The sequence below is a fragment of the Pangasianodon hypophthalmus genome, chromosome 12 (assembly GCF_027358585.1).
Source record: "Pangasianodon hypophthalmus isolate fPanHyp1 chromosome 12, fPanHyp1.pri, whole genome shotgun sequence".
NCBI lineage: Eukaryota > Metazoa > Chordata > Actinopteri > Siluriformes > Pangasiidae > Pangasianodon > Pangasianodon hypophthalmus.
In genome coordinates this window covers 2,804,908-2,826,898 of record NC_069721.1, presented here as the reverse complement: position 1 = coordinate 2,826,898, position 21,991 = coordinate 2,804,908, and the positions used below count along the sequence as shown (strand labels likewise).

The following is a 21,991-nucleotide window of genomic DNA, read 5'->3' as shown; positions in this document are numbered from 1 at the left end:
TCTAATAAAGTGGCCAGTGAGTGTATTACCTTTTATTTTTAAGCTCCTTGACTCATCAGCGAGTGATTTATCCCTATATCAGTTTAGGCTATCCCAAAGAGACATGCAGTTTTAGAAACACATGTTTATACATGATGCACTAAATACTTATGAAGGTGGATTTTAGTAGTATACATGAATAAAACACATAGTAAGTGCTGATGTATTCTAAGCAGCAGGTCATTTCCCATGCAAACATGTTGGCTAACATCAAATCTGATTATGTCTGTGCTGATAGTGTGCATGTTTATTCATTCATTTATCGTCTGTTAGCTCTTTATTCTGGTCACAGTGGATCCCAGGAGCCTGTCCCAGGAACACTGGGAGGAATACACCCTGAATGGGATGCCGGTCCATCTCAGGGCATCGCAGGTCCATACACACACACACACACATACACACGCATTCACACACTCATTCACACATAGTGGCAATTTAGAGTTTTGGGATGTGTGAGGAAACCCACACGGACACAGGAAAAACATGTGAAACTCTGCACAGACAGTAACCTGAGCTCAGGATCAAGGCGGGGTCCCTGCAGCTGTGAAGCGACAGAGCCACCCACCACAGAGTTATGAAGTATGGGAGAAAGTCCATGCCTGAAGCACCACTTTCCTCCTTGGTTAACTTCCTATAATTTCCCATTACTCTCTTTCTCTGCTAGTGGGTCCCTGGATGACTAGTGGCTAGGCTTCAGCACTCTCACCGCTGCAGTCTGGGTTTGATTCTCGGCCAGGGAACCATCCCCAGCCACAGGGGTTGTACACGACAGTGCGACAGTGCTGGTCCCGAACCCGGACTCGCCAGAGATTTTACTGAATACCCTTCCAGATGCAACCCTCCCATTTAATCTGGTTAAATTTGGTTAGATTTACAACCTCATACCGCTTGACATTTTAATGTTTTTTTCAGTTAGAAGAGCAAAACTTGCTTGTCTCTCTGGGGCACAGGGTTTCCCTTGCAGGAACCACTTTAGGAAGCTTGAGGAACCTTTGTTGAGGAACCTTTGTATCACACCATATATCATTTTGAGACAAATTCACTGTTGCCAGAATTCATTGGACCCAGTAGTAAAAATGACGCAACAGTGGGTTTGGGTTTTAACAAGACGGCCATGAATTGTCTTAAGTCTTCTAGTCAGGGTGGAGAATGCTAAAACAAAATCCTTTGGTGGCCCAAGCCTCCTGGTCTTGTGGTATTCTGGTAGTTGGAGGTCCTTTGGGATGACGTGGGTCAAAGTCTGATTTATTTTGGTCTTTAGGTCATTAGGTTCTTCCTCAGATCCCTTTGGCACCGGGGAGGTTGTATCGCAAATTGGATAGTCCATGGAAACCTAAGACAATTTTGTCCAATGGGCTTCTCTTGCCATGATTTGGGAGTCCACGTACTTGCAGAATGATGAGCACATGGAGAAAATATTGAAAAACTAAATAGCTAGTCAGGATTTTGGAAAAAAAAAAAAAAAAAAAAAAGAACCAGGACTGCTTCACTCACCTCATTGGTTCGCAGATTCTTAATTTAAGCCTTGCCTGCCTTGCTTCACTTGTTCTGCAGGAAATGGAGTCTAAAAATGATTGGTTAAGCAGCAGCCATGCTAACGCACCTCATGAGAAAGTTACATGTACACAGTTGAACTGCTGTTAGGTCATTTTTATGCTATTTAAGGTATCACTTTGTTGAGTGTCATCAACATATAATCAGGTACAGCTGTCTGTCAACAGCTAATAAATTCTTGCCTGGACATGCCTAATAAATAATAGATCCTTGATCGTAAAAACGTCAACTTTGGGTCCAAACATCCTTGGAAATGCTACACGACTGAGATTTTGTTCATTAGTATTTGGAAATAATTTGATCAAAAGCATAGACCTTGCATCTCACTAGATTTTCAGTTCCAGCTTCAGACTGGATGTAAGGCAGGAATACACCCTAGATAAAATGCAGACATACACATCTGCACACTTATTGAATGAAGACCAATTCCACGTACTGCCGCAGGAATTGTGACCACTCCTGCCCAATCCCACAGTTATCATTTTTGTTTGTACTCACGCATGATATTTTCTATTTGCATCTACACTCTATGGCCAAAAGTATGTGGACACTTGTCCATCTGTCCCATGACAGGAAGCTGACCCATATGTGCTTGATGGACATCCCGTTCCAAAGTTGGTCCCACCTTTGCTACTATAACAGCCTCCGACTCTTCTGGGAAGGCTTTCCACTAGACTTTGGAACATGGCTGTGGGAATTTAGTGAGGTCGGGCACTGATTCAAGAAATTTGAATCAGTGGGCAAGAGATTTTGGTGCACAGTTGGCATTCTAATTCATCCCACAGGTGTTCAGTGAGGTTGAGGTCAGGGCTTTGTGCAGGCCACTTGAGTTCTTCCACACTAAACTTGGCAAACCATGTCTTTATGGAGCTCACTTTGTGCACAGGGGCACTGTCATGCTGGACCATGTTTGGGTCTCCATACATAGGGGAAATTAACACCTTTTAGCAAACTGTCTTCCAAAATTTTTCATACTTAGTATATATATATATATATATATATATATATATATATATATATATACTGCACTCCCACTCATTCTACCAGCACCATCATCAAATTCGCTGATGATACTACAGTGATTGGACTTATCTCAGGAGATGATGAATCAGCCTACAGAGATGAAGTACAGAAACTGGAGGTGTGGTGCTCTGATAACGACCTGACTCTAAACACCTCGAAAACAGAAGAGCTCATTCTGGACTTCAGGAGGCGCTGCGTTGACCCAGCCCCACTCTACATCAATGGGGACTGTGTGGAAAGGGTCCACGCCTTAAAATTCCTGGGAGTCCACATATCTGATGACCTCTCTTAGTCTGGTAACACCTTAGCAACCATCAAGATGGCACAGCAACGGCTACACTTCCTCAGAGTGCTGAGGAAAAACAACCTGGAGTGCAAGCTGCTGGTGGCCTTTTACCGCTCCACCATCGAAAGCGTGCTAGTATACAGCATTTCGGTGTGGTACTCCAGTTGCACTGCAGCAGACAAGAGAGCCCTCCAAAGGATAATCAACACAGCCCAAAAAAGCTAGAAGATATTGCCTGCTCCTGCTATCTCACTAGGGCCAAAAACATCATCAAGGACACATCACACCCAGGCCACCACCTGTTTGATCTCCTGCCCTCGGACAGGCGCTACAGATCCTTAAGAACAAGGACCACTCGCTTTCAGGACAGTTTTTTCCCAAATGCTATCAGGACTATAAACTCACAAATGCACTAAACGTAAATTGTCAAAGTACAGTACAACCTCTGATCACTGTGTCCAACTACAGTGATTTATTTCAACAATCTCTACTTTTGTCTACACTTGCTGTTTATATCATATGTAGAATGTCAGTGTGCAATACTAGTCACTTTATTTATCCGGACTCTAACTCTCAATGTACTAAATGTAGAATGTAAATGTGCAGTTACTATCTCTGGTCACTTACTCAACTACGGTCACCTATTCCATTTCAATCTGTACTCTGTGTGTCTATAGTAAACTGTTTACACCACTGTAAAGGGTAATGTGCAATACTATCACCGGTCACTTTTCAGAATGTTCTGAATGTTCAGTGTGCAATATTATGACTTAGTCACCTGCTGTATATACTTTATACTGTATACTTGCTGTACATACATACATACTTTTATACTATATGGTATACTCACTTTATAGTCTATTTATTGTCTGATGTTATTTGTTTTTTTTTTTTATAACACTAGTCAGAAGCAGTGCTCCTAATTTCATTGTATACAGAGATATACAATGACAATAAAGGCTTTCATTCATTCATTCATTCATTTCATTTATATATATATATATATATATAGACAGCCTTTAAGAATGCCTTTGAAAAAAGAAGAATGTATTGAAATCATTCTCGGATCAACCGAGAAGTGGACGTGGACGTCCACGAACATCCAGTGACGAAGACACAACTGACATGGTGCTGGCAAACACAGTCCCCTATGTATGGAAACTTTTGGGACACCGTGTTATACACTGAAGACATTTGAGTGTGAGAAAGAAACAAACGAGCAACAAGAAACATCTTTCAGTCACATGTTCCAATATTTTTGATCACTTGATCAATGGGTTGGTTTAAACAAAAGATGCCATGTTCTAAGCTGTTTAACACATCTAGATGTAAACATCAGGAAATGAAAGCTGAAATTCTGATCTATTATCTCATATTCATCTTTTGATCTCAAACCCAAATGTCTTTGGTGTATAGCAAAATACATCTAGCGATGTATTATTTAATCTACTGTATTAAAAGTCCTTCACATTCTTTGTTTCTTACAGTATAAATGTGAACATGAGATTTAACTTAACAGGTATGATTTATCTATAATGGCTCGAGCCAAGGACTGAAATGTATATATTCATTGAGTATTCAACTGTAACTCAGTTATGAGTGCGTATTACCTCATGTATACAAATAGGGCAGTTAATGTAAACTGCCGCAGCAGTTTGAAAAGATATTTCATGTGTTTTCATGTCAATGAAATGGGGTTCATGTGTCTGAGAGGAACCCTGTGTTAGCCTTTGCCCTCTTGGGGTCACTAGCTGTCTGTATATATAACTAAAGCCTGACAAACCTTCAGATCTTTGTAGACAGTGGAACAGATGTCCGCAAAGTACTCGTGAGACACTTGCACTTCTCGCTCTTCACGTGTCTTCTCCTACTGAAAATGTCGTACGGCCTTGAGTGAGAGGGAAGGTGTGAACAACTGCACCAACTGGGAATCGTGTACATTAGAGCTTGGTGTTCAACATAATTAGAAAAATGAGACTGCTGACCATTTTTCTCTTCGAACAGCATTTTGAAGCAATACAAAATTGATCACATTTGCTATAATTAGCATGTGTGAATCCATAGTGTGTATGCCATTGCCTGGCTTGTCTTGGGTTATTTTTAACTTTTCCACGAACACAAGTGTTGCAAAAGCAGCTGCCGCCTGGTACTCCCTGATCCTTATCCTAGAATTACTACAGCGCCATCAGTTATACAATACTGCAAAAGAAACAGAAATAACAGGATGGTGACACAACTACAGAGCAGGACACACACACACACACACACATCCATCTCTGTACCGCTTATCCTACAGAGGATCACGGGGTAGCCTGGAGTCTATCCCAGGGGACTCGTGGCACAAGCCTGGACGGGGTCCTCATGAGTCTTAGTACCTTTAACAGTGATTATTTTCCCCAGGTATACCTACTTGTATAGTAATTGGTTATCAACCTCTCATTCATTTCATCTAGTTTAGAGAAGTGATCTTAGAAATGCTAATTCTTGACAGAAATGTTTGACGATGGTCAGATGAAAGCAGGGCAGGTGAAACAGACAATTTCCTATGGAAAAAAGCGGAGCAAGACTTGATCCCTGACAAACTCCTTTTTAATAAAGGGACAAAATTGATCAAATCTCGTTAATTAATTCATTCATTATTTGGTAACTGCTTTATCCTGATCAGGCTTGTGGTGGATCCGTAGTCTATCGTGGGAGCACTGGGTGCAAGGCAGGAATACACTACATATATACTGGGAGATATTTCCGAACATCATACACACATTCACACACTCATTCACACCTGGGGGCAACATTTTTTTTCTTGGGGGGTGAGAGGGAACTGGAGAACCTGAGGAAACCCACACAGACATGAGGAAAACTTGTGAAACTGTACAAATGGTAACTGGAGCTCCAGATTGAACTTCAGACCCTGCTGCTATGTGGTACGAATATTACTTGCTGCAGCGCTGAGCAGAAAATGATTAAAAAAACCTTTCATGATGCAATTTTTTTAAATAAAAAATTAATTGCTAAACTATGCTGCAGATTCTGTTCTGTTTTAATCAAAAGAAATGTTTGACGAAATTTTGGGCAAAGAGTTGTGATAGAACAACACACAATAGGTTATTGCTTACTTAATATATAAGGAGCCTTGATAATGAAAGATGCATTGAATGATATACATGAAATACATATAATTACTGACATACCTGACTCAGAATAGTTTCCAAACCAAATCTGCACATGGAAATGCACATGTGTTTGTGAATTCCCTGCAATTTGTTCTTGCACAGATGGAACCACCCTCCCATTGGCAGGTCTAATGAATTTCAGAAGAAACTTTCCTGATTGAGCTGGAAATAAAAGCTCTATCAGTTTGGGATGGTGAAGGTTGTACAGTATAGTCACAGGTTAGTCAGTAGTCTGCATATTGACTGAATTTGCATTATTATTGTAAGTATTATTTTAAAATTTTATGCAAGTTTAAATTGCACAAGAAAAAACACAAAAACAGAAATTCTGACGAGTGAGATTGATTCAGTTGTGTTTCATGTGAATAAAGGTGGAATTAAATGTATTATCGTTGATCCTGTTTGTTGGCTTGCTGTAATTTACTATTATGAATTTCCAATCATTAGAACATATTGTCTGAACGGATCTGTTAATTTCACTAAACACCATGAGATTTATTCATCTTTTTTCGGTTGATAAAATTCAGAATGGATTTAAGACAGAATGCATCATTAATCGATTGTTACAATTTGCTCATCTTTCAAATCCCCAAGTGCAAACTCCACACATGCTTACTTTACTATTAAAAGCGCCACACAGACACTGAATGAGCATCAGCGTACCATGTGCTGCACATGGAAATGCACGTGTGTGTACATGTAAGTGCTATCCATAGTGGCGTTGAAATGTGTATTAGCTGCTTTAGGGTTCATCTCTGAGGCTCAGTATATCACTTCATAGTCTTTCGCATTCCCCTCCCTGTAAAAAAAATAGAAATAAAACATGATCCCGCGCTTCCTTATGTAGGCTCCCATATTGAGTGACAGTCCTGCATGCTTATGTTCGTCTGTTCGTCTCCTCCTTCTTTTTTTGCGTCTTTCTTCTACCTAACCGGCCACTCTGGCAACATTTAACACTTTCTTTCTCTTCTTCATCTTCTCTCTATACCACTATTAACCACTATTAGTAATTTTTTTCTCTCCATGTCCTGTCCTGGATTTATGCGGTGCAATGTAGGAATTTTAACCATTTTGCCCCTACATTTCATACCAGTTGTAATTAATGAAACTTCTAACACCTTTCTACCAGCTAGCACTTTCCCTCTTTCCCCTTTGACCTCCTGAGGGGCCAGTTGGGCCATCACTCATGTCTCCCCCCTCCATTACCCGTCTTCTGTCTCACTCTCTCACCTTCTCCTCTCTCCTTATTCCACTGACCATGCATGTTCCAAAAACAGCTCTCCTTTTCATTTCGGCGCAACCCCTCAGCCCCCTCTAAGTCCTCGGGGTTCCTGTCCAAGTCTGACTCCTTTGCTGTAACCACGCCCCACAAAACCATAAACGAAGAGCCGGAATTCAGGGGCATGACCACAAGCTGGCTCTACCAATAGGATGAATAGCCGTGGTATAAAATCCTACACAGGTTTGCGTTTGTTCGCTCTTTCTGTCAGTCCAGCACTCCTGTAAGGAGGGGGGTCAAAGTAACAGGGACAGACTTCTTGGTCCAAAAGAGCATCACAAGCAAAAGAAGCACAAACGGATAGATAAACACTTTCAGCAACACCTATTTTGCTCCTGAAGATCCTTCAGCCCTAGCAGGATGGAGGACGCCCACACCAAGACCCCCGAGGAAGTCATAGCCTTCTTCGGGGTCAGTGAGACCTCCGGGCTTACACCTGACCAGGTCAAGAGGAACTTGGCCAAGTATGGCCCCAATGGTGAGAAAGAGAGAATGAAGAAATGGGATGGAGTTAAACCGGGTCAAGACTAGGTTGGGAATAGGATGTGACTAGAAATTAGCTTGCGCTTGAGTTGGTTGACAGATGAAGTCTTGATTCCCCCTAATGAAGCATTGTGAAATCATGCAAAATCTCTGTGCAACTTGGTACAATAACGCGACAAAAAGACATATGGTCTAAATTCTTGGGTGAAGCTTGAAATGACACCAACAGGTTGTGCACCAGAAGTTGAGAAGCAGTGCTTTAAAATAGCTCAGAAGGAAAGCAAAAGGAGACAGGTGATGGCGCAAGGGCCTTGCTTTGGTGATTCGAGAAGGCTGATTTCATGAGCGGTATTTCTGCGGAGGGGAGGAGGGAGCTTCTTATAGGGTGGTCAGTTTGCATTTTCAGTAATGCAGCTGGCATTGCAAAGGCATGATGTACACACCAGTGGAAGGAGCCTGGCTTTACAAAAGCTGTTTAGATGGTGGTCATTATAAAATGAGCTTGTAATCACATGGGTTGGTGAAAGATGCTTCATTTGTTCTTCAAGTGTTTTCCATCCAAGTCTTGTAATAAATGTGTGCCTTTCAAAATATGTTAAATCTATCTATCATTGAAACAAAAAGACTAATTAAACATGTATCATACTTTCATACTTCCTGTAAGAAGTAATTGTCAACATAATCCCTTAGAACTCTAACTTGGTATGTAACTGTATTTGAAGTTCTTCTTGAGCTGAATTTCTGGTAGTACTCAGTTTGATCACTTGGCTATCATCAGTGGATATAAAATTAGCAGAGTAACAATCAAGTAAAATGAACAATATAACGCCATTATTATGCATATTAATCTACCCTTTCTCTCTCTCTCTCTCTTGTTAACCCGATCTCCAGAATTGCCAGCTGAGGAGGGTAGGTATACACATTTGATTGTGTTTCCATAAAATAGACTTAATATGCCTTAATATGCCAATTAACTATGTGGTTTGATCTGTTATTAAATAATGGCTAAACAACTCTTTGGTCCTCCAACTAGAGGTCCACTGGTTTCATTATTTAATTGAAACAGATGCTAATACACATGTTTATTGAATTTGACTCTCACAATCTCATCCAACCTCTTACAGGAAAGTCCCTCTGGGAGCTGGTCATTGAGCAGTTTGAGGATCTGCTTGTGCGAATTCTGCTGCTTGCTGCCTGCATCTCATTTGTAAGTAACCACGAAACCAAGTCTTTGCTACTCACAAATCCAAAACTGAAAGCATAAATCGTTGCTAAATCATCACTTACAACAGCAAGACTAGCAAATGGTTCATCAGTCTGTCTACAGCGAAGCAGCTTAAGAGATCTAGGAGATCTAAGTGATGCTCTGGCCACTTGTGTCAACTTTCTTTTCTAGCCAAGGTTTACCTAATAATAATTACAGACATGCTGTTATGAGTAAGGTCCAGACATAGCAACAGGTGTATTATGGTGAGTCCATAACCTTGATAAGATCAGGTGTTCCTGTACAATAAGTAGCTTTACTGATCAGTCAGTGTTAAGATCTTTTGTGCATTTTGGTTGATTGACTGATTTTATAAAGGCATTTGTTTGACTGACTGTTGAGGTCACAACTGACGGTCGACTCAATGCATTTAGCATTTATCCCCTCATTTTCCACACACTTATTGCATACTGCACACTGATACCATCTATGGTGGTACATTTGTGCTTCACTTGCCAATTTGGCATATGGTGTAAAGAGTTATGTTTGTGTGCTTGCCAAATTGGCATGGCTGTACAGCAAACATAAGCAACTTGAACGACAGCTGTGCATCGCGCAACATAAGACCATCCAAGATGGCGCAGATTCTCTACTATGCACCTGAAATAGTTTCCTTAAGAGCTTATCAATGTCATTTGGGTGTTATGTCATCTATCTCCACATTCTCTCGTCTTTCAAGACATCTTGAAGTCTGCCTCTTTTTAACAAGGGTGCTTCTTTTAGGGAAAGGGGTTAAGGTGGGTTAAGTTATGTTGGGGGGTGTTAAGAAGTAAGGGCTAGACATGAGGTGGTATCGATTGCTTCTGCCCTCCTCCCCATGCCTTGGCCAGCTGTCGCAATGGCCTTAGAAGGAGAATATTGAAGAGCAAAGGAGACGGGCAAGAGGTGTTTATTTTAAGAAAAGCCTCAAGCTGGGCAGAGAAACTTAATCTCTCAGCAAAGGTCAGGACCAAGGGAAGACGGGATACAGAGTGCTAGAGAATGAGGTACAAAGAAGGGAGGGCCAGTGTTAAGCATAGACTCTGAGACATAAAATCTGACAATGTTATGCAACAAGATACTATGAAATATAGTTTTCAGTGTTGTATTTTTGTCTGCATTTCACAAGAGCAGGGTAGATCACTAGGATCACTCAGGAATCCAATTTCTGCCATGGATCTAGAGATCAGGGTTACAAAATAAACCTCCCTTGAGACATAAATAGTCTACTATGGGGATCATATTTTCTGGTACCATTAAAACCTTTCTGGTGATAAAGTAGTTGTTGTGGACAACAGTGAAATCATTAGTGTATGAATTATGAAGCTATGCACCTTAGTACCTGCAGATCCAAATTTTCATTTTCTTTCTCAGGTGCACACCAATTTATCACAGTGAAAAGACCCTCAGTGATGCCTTGATTGATATAACATTCATTTAAACCTAAAGTCACCTTAATGGATACAGAAGCACAATTTTCACAAACATCTTTGTGGTGTTTGAAACAAGTCTATGTGTTCCTCTTGAACCCTAATCCCATGTCTCTTCCTCTGCAGGTGCTGGCTTGGTTTGAGGAAGGTGAGGAGACTGTCACAGCCTTTGTAGAGCCATTTGTCATTCTGCTTATCCTCATCGCCAATGCCGTCGTCGGTGTGTGGCAGGTCAGAACAATGAGTACAATCTAGTAGACGTTATATCACAGTTTTCAAATTGTCAAATTGGCAACTTGACATACATGTGTCATTGTGTCATTGGAACTAAAATGAAGTGTTAAATATGACAGGAGCGTAATGCTGAAAGCGCCATTGAGGCTCTGAAGGAGTACGAGCCTGAGATGGGCAAAGTCTACCGATCTGACAGAAAGAGCGTACAGAGGATCAAGGCCAGAGAGATTGTCCCTGGTGACATCGTTGAGGTTTCCGGTGAGGCACCTTTGCTTTTCCCTTCTCTTCCCTCCTACTCTGACTGGCAAACTAGCAGAAGTATTTAATTGCTCTATAAGAAGGTAGCACACTAGTGGAGGCCTGCAGGGTCTGCATAAGAAGTTAGCATCCTAGCAGAGGCCTGGAAGAGCCATGTAAAATCTTAGCTTGCTAGTGGAGCATGTGTCAATGACATGCTCAGGTTATTTAAGGTACCGTGAGAGAGGGAGGGAGCAAGAGAACCGAAGAGGCATGTAGGATGGCTTTAAAAACATGCTGAGAGAAGGAAAACAAACTCTTGGGTATAAATACTTCCCTGGCACCTGCTTGTTGCACTGCTTGCCTCTTTCCTTAGGCCTTCCTGCTTCCTGCCTATTCAATCTAGTCTATATGAAACTTGATTTAATCACAAAAAGGAAAAAAAAAAACAGGAGGTTGCTGGAGAAACCTCAGGATCAATGTTAGATGGTGGTGTTCATACTGCAACAGCTTGCAGCATATAATATTGCAAACTGTTATTATATGTTAATTTATATAATAACAGCTTGCAGATCTTTGCCCACTGGATTCCCCTGTTATTACCATTTTATTTCTAGACGTGGGAGTTACAAAAGCTAAGATTTTTTACTAAACTGATGTAGTCTGAGAAATCTCTTTTCCCCCCAACACATATAAATTATAATTACTGTACAGAGTGACATTGAGAACTTGTGTCTTTACTCTAGTTGGTGACAAAGTCCCTGCTGATATCAGGATTACCGCTATCCGTTCCACCACCCTGCGTGTTGACCAGTCCATCCTTACTGGTAGGTATTAATGTTAAGATTCTAAAAAAGATTTTGAATTGATATTGGTTGATTGATTATTCATTTATTTTAATCATGTGAAACTACAATGTCTCTCTCAGGTGAGTCTGTCAGTGTGATCAAGCATACCGAACCCGTCCCTGACCTCAGAGCCGTCAACCAGGACAAGAAGAACATGCTTTTCTCTGTGAGTTGAGAATAATCCACCTGTCCATCCATGCTCATTATTTAGTCATCCATCTATTCTATCTCATTTTTTTCTCTCCTTTCATACATTAACTGTTCTGGCAGCTGAGCCAGTGGATTCCGGTTGTGGTCCTGGAAAACCCCAGACTAGAAAAATAATCTTTGTACCATTTCTGACCAATAAGGGTTGGTTAATTATCTGATGAGTTGGATCAGATGTGCAAGAGCACTAAAAAAGTGGCAAGAGGTTTTGCACGACCAGGATTGGGACCCCAACCATCCTTTTCTTCACACACCATTATTCCATTAGTTCATTGATCTATCTGCTCAACTAAACAGAGCATACATACCTTGCATTCATTTCATCTTCTTTTCTCCCTGTCGGAAAAACCATCTATCCATGCATCCATCCATCTGTCCATCCATCCATTCCCAGTTACCTCATAGGTTAGTCTTTCATTCCATTTCTATTGTCTCCTCTCAACCAGGGCACCAACATTGCTGCTGGCAAGGCTATCGGCGTTTGCATCGCCACCGGCGTCTCCACCGAGATCGGCAAGATCCGTGACCAGATGGCTGCCACTGAGCAGGAGAAGACCCCTCTGCAGCAGAAGCTGGATGAGTTTGGCGAGCAGCTCTCCAAAGTCATCTCTCTGATTTGTGTCGCCGTCTGGATGATCAACATCGGCCACTTCAACGATCCCGTCCACGGTGGCTCATGGATCCGTGGCGCTGTTTATTACTTCAAGATTGCCGTTGCCCTGGCTGTCGCTGCCATCCCTGAGGGTGAGGATATTGAAATCGTTTTGTACAAGACGTTTGGTTTGAGAAATCTTTTTCAAACCTGAACTTCGGTCCTGGGGTACTGTATAGTGGGGTCTCAACTAGACAGGGGCCCAAGGGAACACACCTAGAACTAAATTTGTCAAAAGGGAGGATGGGGGGGCAGTACTATTGAAAGCGGCTTCAAAATTCCTGCTTGTCTAGGACAATTAGATTTACAAGAAACAAAGAACCAAAAACCTGGAAATTACTTGCTAGTAAGTAGTTGAATCATGAACTAGCATGTCATTTAAATAAACCTAATCAGCTAGTAAAAACTAATTTACTGATCAATGATGGTGAAGTGGTAAAATTAAGAGGTACATTGGGGGAGTGGGTTGTTGCTGTTGTTATTATTAGCTAGAAAGAATATTACCTTGTGAACTGCCAACCAAAATATTTTTGCTAGTTGACTTAGAGCCTAATCTGCTCTGTACTGCCACATTTGTGATCCTATTTTGTGGTGCCAATACACAACGCAAACAAATTAGTGAATACAGAAAGGGGGAAATGTGATGGCGAGCTTCGTGTTGTATGCTTGTAAACAACTTGTTTTGTCCTTTTTTTTTAGCTCGCTAGTATACTAAACCTAGTGTACAGAGATAACATAAACAACATGTAATTTAAATTTAATTTAAACCTCCTTTTTAACTTAATCACCTAGTAATGCTTTAGAGGCAGCAACATTTGCTAATTTACTGATGATGATGGGGCTGTTATTATTAGCAATCAGGAAAATTACCATGTGAACTAGCAAGCTAACAGTTCTTGGGATGCAGGCCACAGATTCTGTCACTTTTCATATAGGAGTATGATTTATATCAGCATTTTGATTTCATGTCTCCAGGTCTGCCTGCTGTCATCACTACCTGTCTGGCTCTCGGTACCCGTCGTATGGCCAAGAAGAACGCCATCGTCCGTTCTCTGCCCTCTGTGGAGACTCTGGGCTGCACCTCTGTCATCTGCTCAGACAAAACCGGCACCCTCACCACCAACCAGATGTGTGTCACAAAGGTGTGTATGACGTATTTGGCTATAAATTAGGGCATGTGTTCAAGCCTATTGGTCCAGTAATTATCAATATATTAATATATCAGTATAGTGTGTTCTGTTAAGATAAAATATAAGAACCTACTAGTTATTTGAACTACTCACATTTCAGATTAATGGTAAATGGTTATTAATAACACAATTAACATATCAAACATTGCTATACACATTCCTAAACAATATGAAGCAATAGTATTAATTTGTTACATATATATTAATTTTAATAAACATGGAAGGAGCTACAAATACCAAATTATCACATCTCAAAATGAAACTGAACCAAGACCATGATTAGACCATCTAATCATAATAAGATAAAATGATCATTATAAAATCAGTGCACAGATTTATACATTTCACATAAATGTGTACATATTTATATAAAACACAATAATGAATTGAATCATTTCTGATTATGCTTGATTAAATTTTACTCGGCAGATGTTCATCATTGACAGAGTGGATGGTGATCATGTGTCCCTGGATTGCTTTGATATCTCCGGCTCCAAATACACTCCCGAAGGCGAGGTGTAAGTAGCAGAGTAACTGATTATTTTCCTATAACAGCATGTCCCCAAATGTTTCATTTCTCTTATACCACAGCAATTTGCCAACAATTTTTTATTAATTAAAGAATGACATCATAATTTGTATCTGTTGAATTTCCAATTAATGATGGGAAATGTCTGCAAGACAAGTTATCACTTACATTATAGCAGCTATAAACAGGTTTTTATAGCTTATTGACTCTTGTGAAGTTAATAAGTTTAAAAAAAAATAAAACAACAAAAAAACCTGACATGAGACTTTCCCATCTCTGAAAACTTAGTATGGCTTTTATCTCTGATTGTTACAAAGCGCTGACACTGTAGACTCCTTCCTTAAATGTTAAATAAATCTCTCCTTATTATTTAGTCTAAGTGTGTATGAATGTTATTCTCTTTAGGACTAGAGGAGGTGCTAAAGTTGACTGCAGTCAGTACGATGGCCTGGTGGAGCTCGCCACCATCTGCGCCCTGTGCAACGACTCCTCTCTCGACTACAACGAGGTGAGAAATACACAGTTTCATTTGTTATCCTTTTACCTCCTGCTGTTTATTGCAAAAACGCCAGAAACTAATTAATGATTAAAGAATTAATTAAAATCAAGCAGCTCACGATCACTTTACTTAAAGTCTTATTCACTCTTGTTGACCAGCTTACACAAGAGTAAGAGTATGTAACCAGATAAAACTTGTTGCTTTAGATTTCCCTTAAAGCTCCAGTGCTATGGAAAGTAAATTCAGTCACCAAACATGTCATCATATTAACATGTTATAATATTGTGTGTTTATCACTGAGAGAGCGGTTCATGGTGTATGTGCATATTTGTAGTGAATACTGTTTTATGTTTTATATGTGTGCTCCCTCCACAGGCTAAGAAGATCTATGAGAAGGTTGGTGAGGCCACTGAAACTGCTCTGTGCTGCCTGGTGGAGAAAATGAATGTGTTCAAGACCAGCGTTAGCAACCTGTCCAGTGTGGAGAGAGCCAACGCCTGCTGCAGCGTGAGTCATACCAGTCTACACGGTTTAGTGTTACGCTCCAAATATGTTTTCATTTCATCAGTATTTAAGTAACTGTTATTTAGATCACTATAGTTTTAAAGAAAAACTGCTCTCTCCGCTCTCAGTAGATATGGATTTATATTTTATTAGCATTTTCTCACCTGATGAATGTCCTTCTTATTTTCCTGCAGGTTGTGAAGCAGCTGATGAAGAAGAACTTTACCCTGGAGTTCTCCCGTGACAGGAAGTCCATGTCTGTGTACTGCACCCCAACCAGAGGAGACAGCGGCAGCAAGATGTTCGTGAAGGTCAGTTCACTGTTCTCACAACTGTTTGTCCCAGTGTCTCTCTTTTCATGTCCACTTTTTTATTTTATTTCAGTTCCTTAGCTCTAATAATCCTGTTCTTTACTCTGGCCAATAGGGTGCCCCCGAGGGTGTGATTGACAGGTGCGCCTATGTGCGTGTTGGCTCCGCCCGTGTGCCCCTGACTGGCCCCATTAAAGAGAAGATCATGACCATCATTAAGGAGTGGGGTACTGGCCGTGACACACTGCGTTGCCTCGCCCTCGCCACTCGTGACACTCCACTGAAGGTCGAGGAGATGAACCTTGACGACTCCACCAAGTTTGCTGACTATGAGGTATTAAAAATTATCTTAAATTAATCACCATCAAACCACACACACTATTTACTATGCAGTCCACATACACACCATCATCAATCTCCATGCCTCAAACCACACTCCCTATTCACTATATAGGCCACATATACACCATCATCAGTCCACTGTGTGCGTATCCCAAAAAGGCCACATATACTACCATCATCAGTCTACTAAGGGTGTGTCCCAAAGCACACACCCTATTCACTATATAGGCAACATAAATACCATTATCGGTTCACTGTGGGTGTGTCGCAAATCACAAGCATTATTCACTATATAGGCCACATTAACACCATCATTGTGGGCGTGTCCCAAACCACACCCTCCACTCTCTATATAGGTCACATAGACACCTTCATCAGTCCACTGTGGGCAGGTCCCAAACCACACACACTACTGACTATACAGTCCAAATAAACACCATCATCAGTCCACTATGAACGTGCCCCAAACCATACACTCTATTCACTATAGGAAGACATAATCACCATCATACCTCATTTCATGGGTTTCTTCAGATAAAACCACAAAGCTAATTTTCTTGAAATATATATATATATATATATATATATATATATATATATATATGTATACACTATATTAATGCCTGTGTTATCTCTCAGACTGACCTGACCTTCGTTGGCTGTGTCGGTATGCTGGATCCCCCTCGTAAAGAAGTCACTGGCTCCATTGAGCTCTGCAGGGCTGCTGGCATTCGTGTCATCATGATCACTGGTATGTATCTTGAATCCAATTTTATTGTCATCTCTTCCTGTCTTCTATACAATGAGAGAAATTCTTGCAGGCTCAGCTTGTAACAAAACCACAAAACTACACCAAAATTCTAGACAGAAATCCAAAAAAAAAAAAGGAACAGTTAATTCACAGGAACTTGTAAAGTGGACGCTCCACATAAATGGATTAAAAAACTTGGGAACAACTGTTTATAGCAGATAAATGTAAATAATTTATAGCAGATAAATGTAAAAAATGTGTCAAATCTCTCGCTCTCAGGTGATAACAAGGGAACTGCTGTGGCTATTTGCCGTCGCATTGGCATCTTTGGTGAGGACGAGGATGTGTCTGGAAGAGCCTACACTGGCCGTGAGTTTGATGATCTGCCTCGTGCCGAGCAGAGTGAAGCTGTAACCAGGGCCTGCTGCTTCGCCCGTGTTGAGCCTTCCCACAAGTCCAAGATTGTTGAGTACCTGCAGGGCTACGATGAGATCACTGCCATGGTGAGCAACAAATTTCTGCAATTTGCACAATTTCCTTCTGTTCTCCACTTTTCTGCTTTATTTTCCATTTTTATTCCTCTCTTTTCTGATTTTTTTTAAATTCTGCAAATCCTCAATTTAAAATCCTAAATTGAAAGTGAAATGCTAATGATTTGTTTAACGTTTCTCTCCTTCCACATTTTTCTACATCTTTTTCTACATTTTCTGCATACCTTCGTTTTGCGAATTTGTAATCCTGAGACCTAGTTTAAAAAACTTTTTAGCCTAACTTAGCTAGCCTGTAGATTTAGTACACTCATTCTGTCCATCACTTTATCTTCATGATATCCTTCTTCCTGTCTTCTATTTATCATATTTTTCTTCCATTTTTCAAATGTCAATTCTGAGACCATGTTCTTGATATTGCTCTCCCCATAAATTCACCTTAATGTTCTTGTTTTCCCCCCTCCTTCATCCAGACTGGTGATGGTGTGAATGATGCCCCTGCCCTGAAGAAGGCAGAGATTGGTATTGCCATGGGCTCTGGCACTGCCGTTGCCAAGTCAGCCTCTGAGATGGTCCTGGCCGACGACAACTTCTCCTCCATTGTGGCTGCTGTTGAGGAGGGCAGAGCTATCTACAACAACATGAAGCAGTTCATCCGCTACCTGATCTCTTCCAACGTTGGAGAGGTCGTCTGGTGAGAGCACAGGAAGGGCTTGCTATAGATTTGCAAATACTGAGGGTGGACCAGTGGAAACATAAGAAGGTTAATAACCCCATCTTCAAGTCAGAGAGTTGCTAACTGTCACTTCTTCTCTTGACATTCTCTAGTATCTTCCTCACTGCTGCTCTCGGTCTTCCTGAGGCTCTGATTCCAGTACAGCTGTTGTGGGTGAACCTGGTCACTGATGGTCTGCCTGCCACCGCTTTGGGCTTCAACCCCCCCGATCTGGACATCATGGGCAGACCTCCACGTTCCCCCAAGGAGCCCCTCATTTCAGGCTGGCTCTTCTTCAGATACCTGGCCATCGGTGGTAAGTACATATAAATTCATGGTACAGTGAAGTAGGCAGTAATAGGGTAGCTATTGTGGATTTCCTCATCATGGTATACCATCACAACAATATACTGTGACCTCCTTAGTGGAGCACTTAATACTTTCCTCTTGAGTAGCCCACCCACCCAAGACAATATTTCATTTAAATTCAGGGTTAGACCCTGAGCATAAATCCCATGGATATGGAGAATTGACTGTTTTGCCTATATTCAAACATTAGGTTGTGCGAATCATCTACATATGACACATGTCCTGACTACAACCAAGGTTGGTTTGTTAGTGACAGACCTTTAGCTACTGAAATGAAATCACAATTAGCATCAGGATTTTTTTTGGAAATTAGCAATCCTTGTATGAATACTCATATTTTTGTAGGAAATGTGGTTCATGTTCCAACTGATAGGTTTGAACATTTGGTTGTAAGAATCATCTAAATCTAACACACATATTAACTATTAGAAAGGTACTATTGATTGGTGACAAAGGGACCACTTCCACTATGGGATATTCAAACTGCCAAGCAACATTAATGATACTGTAAAGATTAAGACTTGAGATGAAATCTCTTGGATTTTACTCCTCTCTGTTGTTGGGAGGAGATGAGCACAATTTTCCATGTTCCAGTCTTGGAGGGAGTAGGATTCATATAGTTCCAATAATTACCAAGTTCTTTATGGGTGGACTTTGTGTTAGAAGGTTCAGACCCTTCAGTACCCCCTTGGTGTTCTTTCCCAGTTTAGAAAGTCAGATGGTAACCAGTCTAGTGTATCAGTTAGTTTGTGCCTGATGAAATCTTGGCATGATTGGAAAAGTTATTTCTCTTGACCTTTAGGATACGTCGGTGCTGCCACTGTTGGTGCTGCTGCCTACTGGTTCCTGTATGATGACGAGGGCCCAAAAGTGACCTACCATCAGCTGGTGAGTCCTTATCTTCTCCACTCTGCTGTGTCTGCTTGATTTTTCTAATTTACACTGAAAAAACTCTCCAAAGTAATGTTCTTCCAGAATTTAATCCCTTTTCTTTGTTGTCCAGTCCCACTTCATGCAGTGCCATGATGAAAACGAGGACTTTGCTGGAATTGAATGTGAGGTGTTTGAGGCTGCTCCTCCCATGACCATGGCCCTGTCTGTTCTGGTCACCATTGAGATGTGCAACGCTCTTAACAGGTGAGAACCTGTCTTTCTCTTTGAAACCTGGCTGAGGTTTTGCGCTATGATTAAAAGGTTTTGAGATGAAATACTATAATTGTGAGGCTGTCATATTGTGCCCTTGAGCAAGGCATTACTACTTGTTGAGAAAGTCACATGTTTTAAATCATGGACTGCCAGATTTCCACTGTTGGGCTTTTCCTGGACCCTGGAGTGAGGACCTTAACCGTTAACTGCTGCAGGCACAAGTGCTTCAGTGGTTGTCTCTTAGGGTTAAGATACCAAATTCTTACTAGACTCATACTCAGACACTCTGGCTCCAGGCCACAGGGACTATGATATCTTTTGTACAGTTTTCTGGACGCAAACTTCAGGATCTTAGAATTTGAAAAGAAAAAAATACTTCCAGAGTAGCTCAATACACTTTATCCACATTTCTCCAGCTTGTCTGAGAACCAGTCACTTATCCGCATGCCTCCATGGAGCAACTGCTGGCTGTTGGCCGCCATGACCCTCTCCATGTCCCTGCATTTCATGATCATCTACGTGGACCCCCTGCCCGTAAGTCAGTTACTCCAACAGGGCTGCATCTCCAACACTGCTACCTTTCCCCTTATCTAATGTTAAACTAAAATTTCTCTCATTTTAACGTCCTCTAGCTGGTGTTCAAGCTGACCCACTTGAATGTGGATCAGTGGATCGTGGTACTGAAGCTGTCCTTCCCCGTCATCCTCCTTGATGAGGTGTTGAAGTTCGTTGCCCGCAACTATCTGGAGGGTAAGACCAGTAATGTAGAACTTTTTTTTTTTCTTTCTGAAATTTGCTCATTTTAATTTTGGTAAATAATTTGAAGTAATCCATTCACCAATCAACTGTTGAAAAATTATTTTATATGAATAGTTGTTTCTATAACTAATTTACAGTATAATAATAGATCGTATTCACTAAATCTATCTATCTATCTATCTGTCTAATCATTAAATATATCCCATCCTCATTCCATCTTTCCATTTTTAACTCGCTCACTCATTATTTCCATTTCATCCCTCATTCACTAATTCTTCTATTCACTTACAGCCTAAACCAGTTCCCTCCCTCAGTTACCAAGTAACAAAAGCAAGGTACCCATAAATGTGTATGTGGTCTGTCTGTATTTGTGTATTTCTTATATGTGTGTGTCTTAAAGAACACAGTGGGAGAGAGAGAGAGAGAGAGAGAGAGAGAGAGAGTGATGGCTGGATGCAATTCAGTGTATTTTGTTTGGAATTTGCTGCAGTTCAGCCCTTCTCCTGAAGGGGGAGCCTCTAAAAGTGCTGTTCATGCATTATTAAATGTGATGCATGAAATTGTACAAGACTTTATATGTGACTGTTGCTTTTCTATTGTAGCTTGTTTTTATTGTGTAGTCATGTGGCTGATCAGTATGCAAAAAAAAAAAAAAAAAATTCCAACTCAATATAACTGGTTATCTTTATCAGCTTAATCAAATTTGCAAAGAGGATGATGTTAAGTATCTTTTACCATTGCAGTGACCATTGGTTCAACTATTTGCTGAGGAAAATTGCTAGAATATTATTTAAAATGAACATCTTAAAAAGAATCACATTCAGCCTTCATCAGTTTATTAGAACTGTTTAGACACAGAAATTTAGACACAGAAATTTCTCTGATTTCTTTATGAAACAGGCCTCAGCATTTGGAGCCACTGTATTGGTATTGAAATTGGTATCCAGTGAAAATTATTTTCAGCAGATCATCGAGAAAGCAGATGTAATTTCACACTGTTGTTCAGTGATGATGTTTAAATGTGGACATCTGTGCACTGTTTTTATACAGATGAGGGAGGTTAGTGCTCCAAGTGTGTTTGCATGAGTGGCAGTTTGTAAAAAATGACAGACAGCAGGCGCTAGCAGCTTTCATGCAATGGCAGATAATTAGCTAGCTAGCATTAATCAGATAGAATAATCAATGCATGAAAATGAATTGCCGGTAATTTACAGGTTCAGTAAACATATTTAAAGCTGTGGTCCTGGCTTGCTTGAAACGTTCGTGTGTCGTGAATGAAGAGCTAATATCGACAGAATGAAAACTCTTGTATTTTTCCCATCCAGGTAAGAGTTCAATCTTGTGAAAGAGTGTAAGAGGCAAGAGAAGGAGACGACGAAAACTAGAGGAGGAGTCGAGAGATGACATCGAGCCGGAGAGGAGCCTTTTTATGAGCCCTCCACCTCGGGGAGAGAGAACAAAACACAGGAAAATCTATGAAAAAAAAAATCTATAAAACTGACTGATAGAAAATCTATTTAAAAAAACTGTTTATGGAAATGATTAAATTAATATATAGGGAAACGGTTCCAAATTAGTGTTTGACTGATGATTCATTTTATTCTTAAATCTAATAACAAATGTATTAAAGTTACATTTTTTGTTAAACTTGTACACTCTCTTCCTTGTCTTTTTCTTTTACACATGCTGTTTTACTGTCT

General features: G+C 40.6%; 1 protein-coding gene across 1 annotated transcript; it reads left to right on the top strand.

Moving 5' to 3' along the window:
* The first annotated feature begins 7,546 nt into the window (after window positions 1–7,546).
* atp2a1l (ATPase sarcoplasmic/endoplasmic reticulum Ca2+ transporting 1, like) lies at window positions 7,547–21,944 on the top strand. Its single transcript, XM_026947883.3, has 24 exons — window positions 7,547–7,832; window positions 8,729–8,746; window positions 8,962–9,044; window positions 10,637–10,741; window positions 10,864–11,002; window positions 11,728–11,808; window positions 11,910–11,995; window positions 12,483–12,780; window positions 13,664–13,830; window positions 14,308–14,396; window positions 14,813–14,915; window positions 15,282–15,413; window positions 15,605–15,721; window positions 15,837–16,055; window positions 16,703–16,814; window positions 17,094–17,317; window positions 17,776–17,996; window positions 18,131–18,333; window positions 19,189–19,274; window positions 19,390–19,523; window positions 19,949–20,066; window positions 20,165–20,282; window positions 20,583–20,626; window positions 21,617–21,944. Exons 1-23 carry the CDS (start codon window positions 7,715–7,717, stop codon window positions 20,585–20,587), a joined length of 2,976 nt encoding a protein of 991 aa, XP_026803684.1. The 5' UTR covers window positions 7,547–7,714; the 3' UTR covers window positions 20,588–20,626; window positions 21,617–21,944.
* The last annotated feature ends 47 nt before the right edge of the window (window positions 21,945–21,991 follow it).

Excerpts from the sequence above, each read along its gene's own strand:
- atp2a1l (XM_026947883.3), top strand. The coding sequence starts at position 7,715 with ATGGAGGACGCCCACACCAAGACCCCCGAGGAAGTCATAGCCTTCTTC. Across the intron at positions 16,056-16,702 it reads CCAAGTTTGCTGACTATGAG|ACTGACCTGACCTTCGTTGG; the intron begins GTATTAAAAATT and ends GTTATCTCTCAG. Across the intron at positions 18,334-19,188 it reads CAGATACCTGGCCATCGGTG|GATACGTCGGTGCTGCCACT; the intron begins GTAAGTACATAT and ends CTTGACCTTTAG.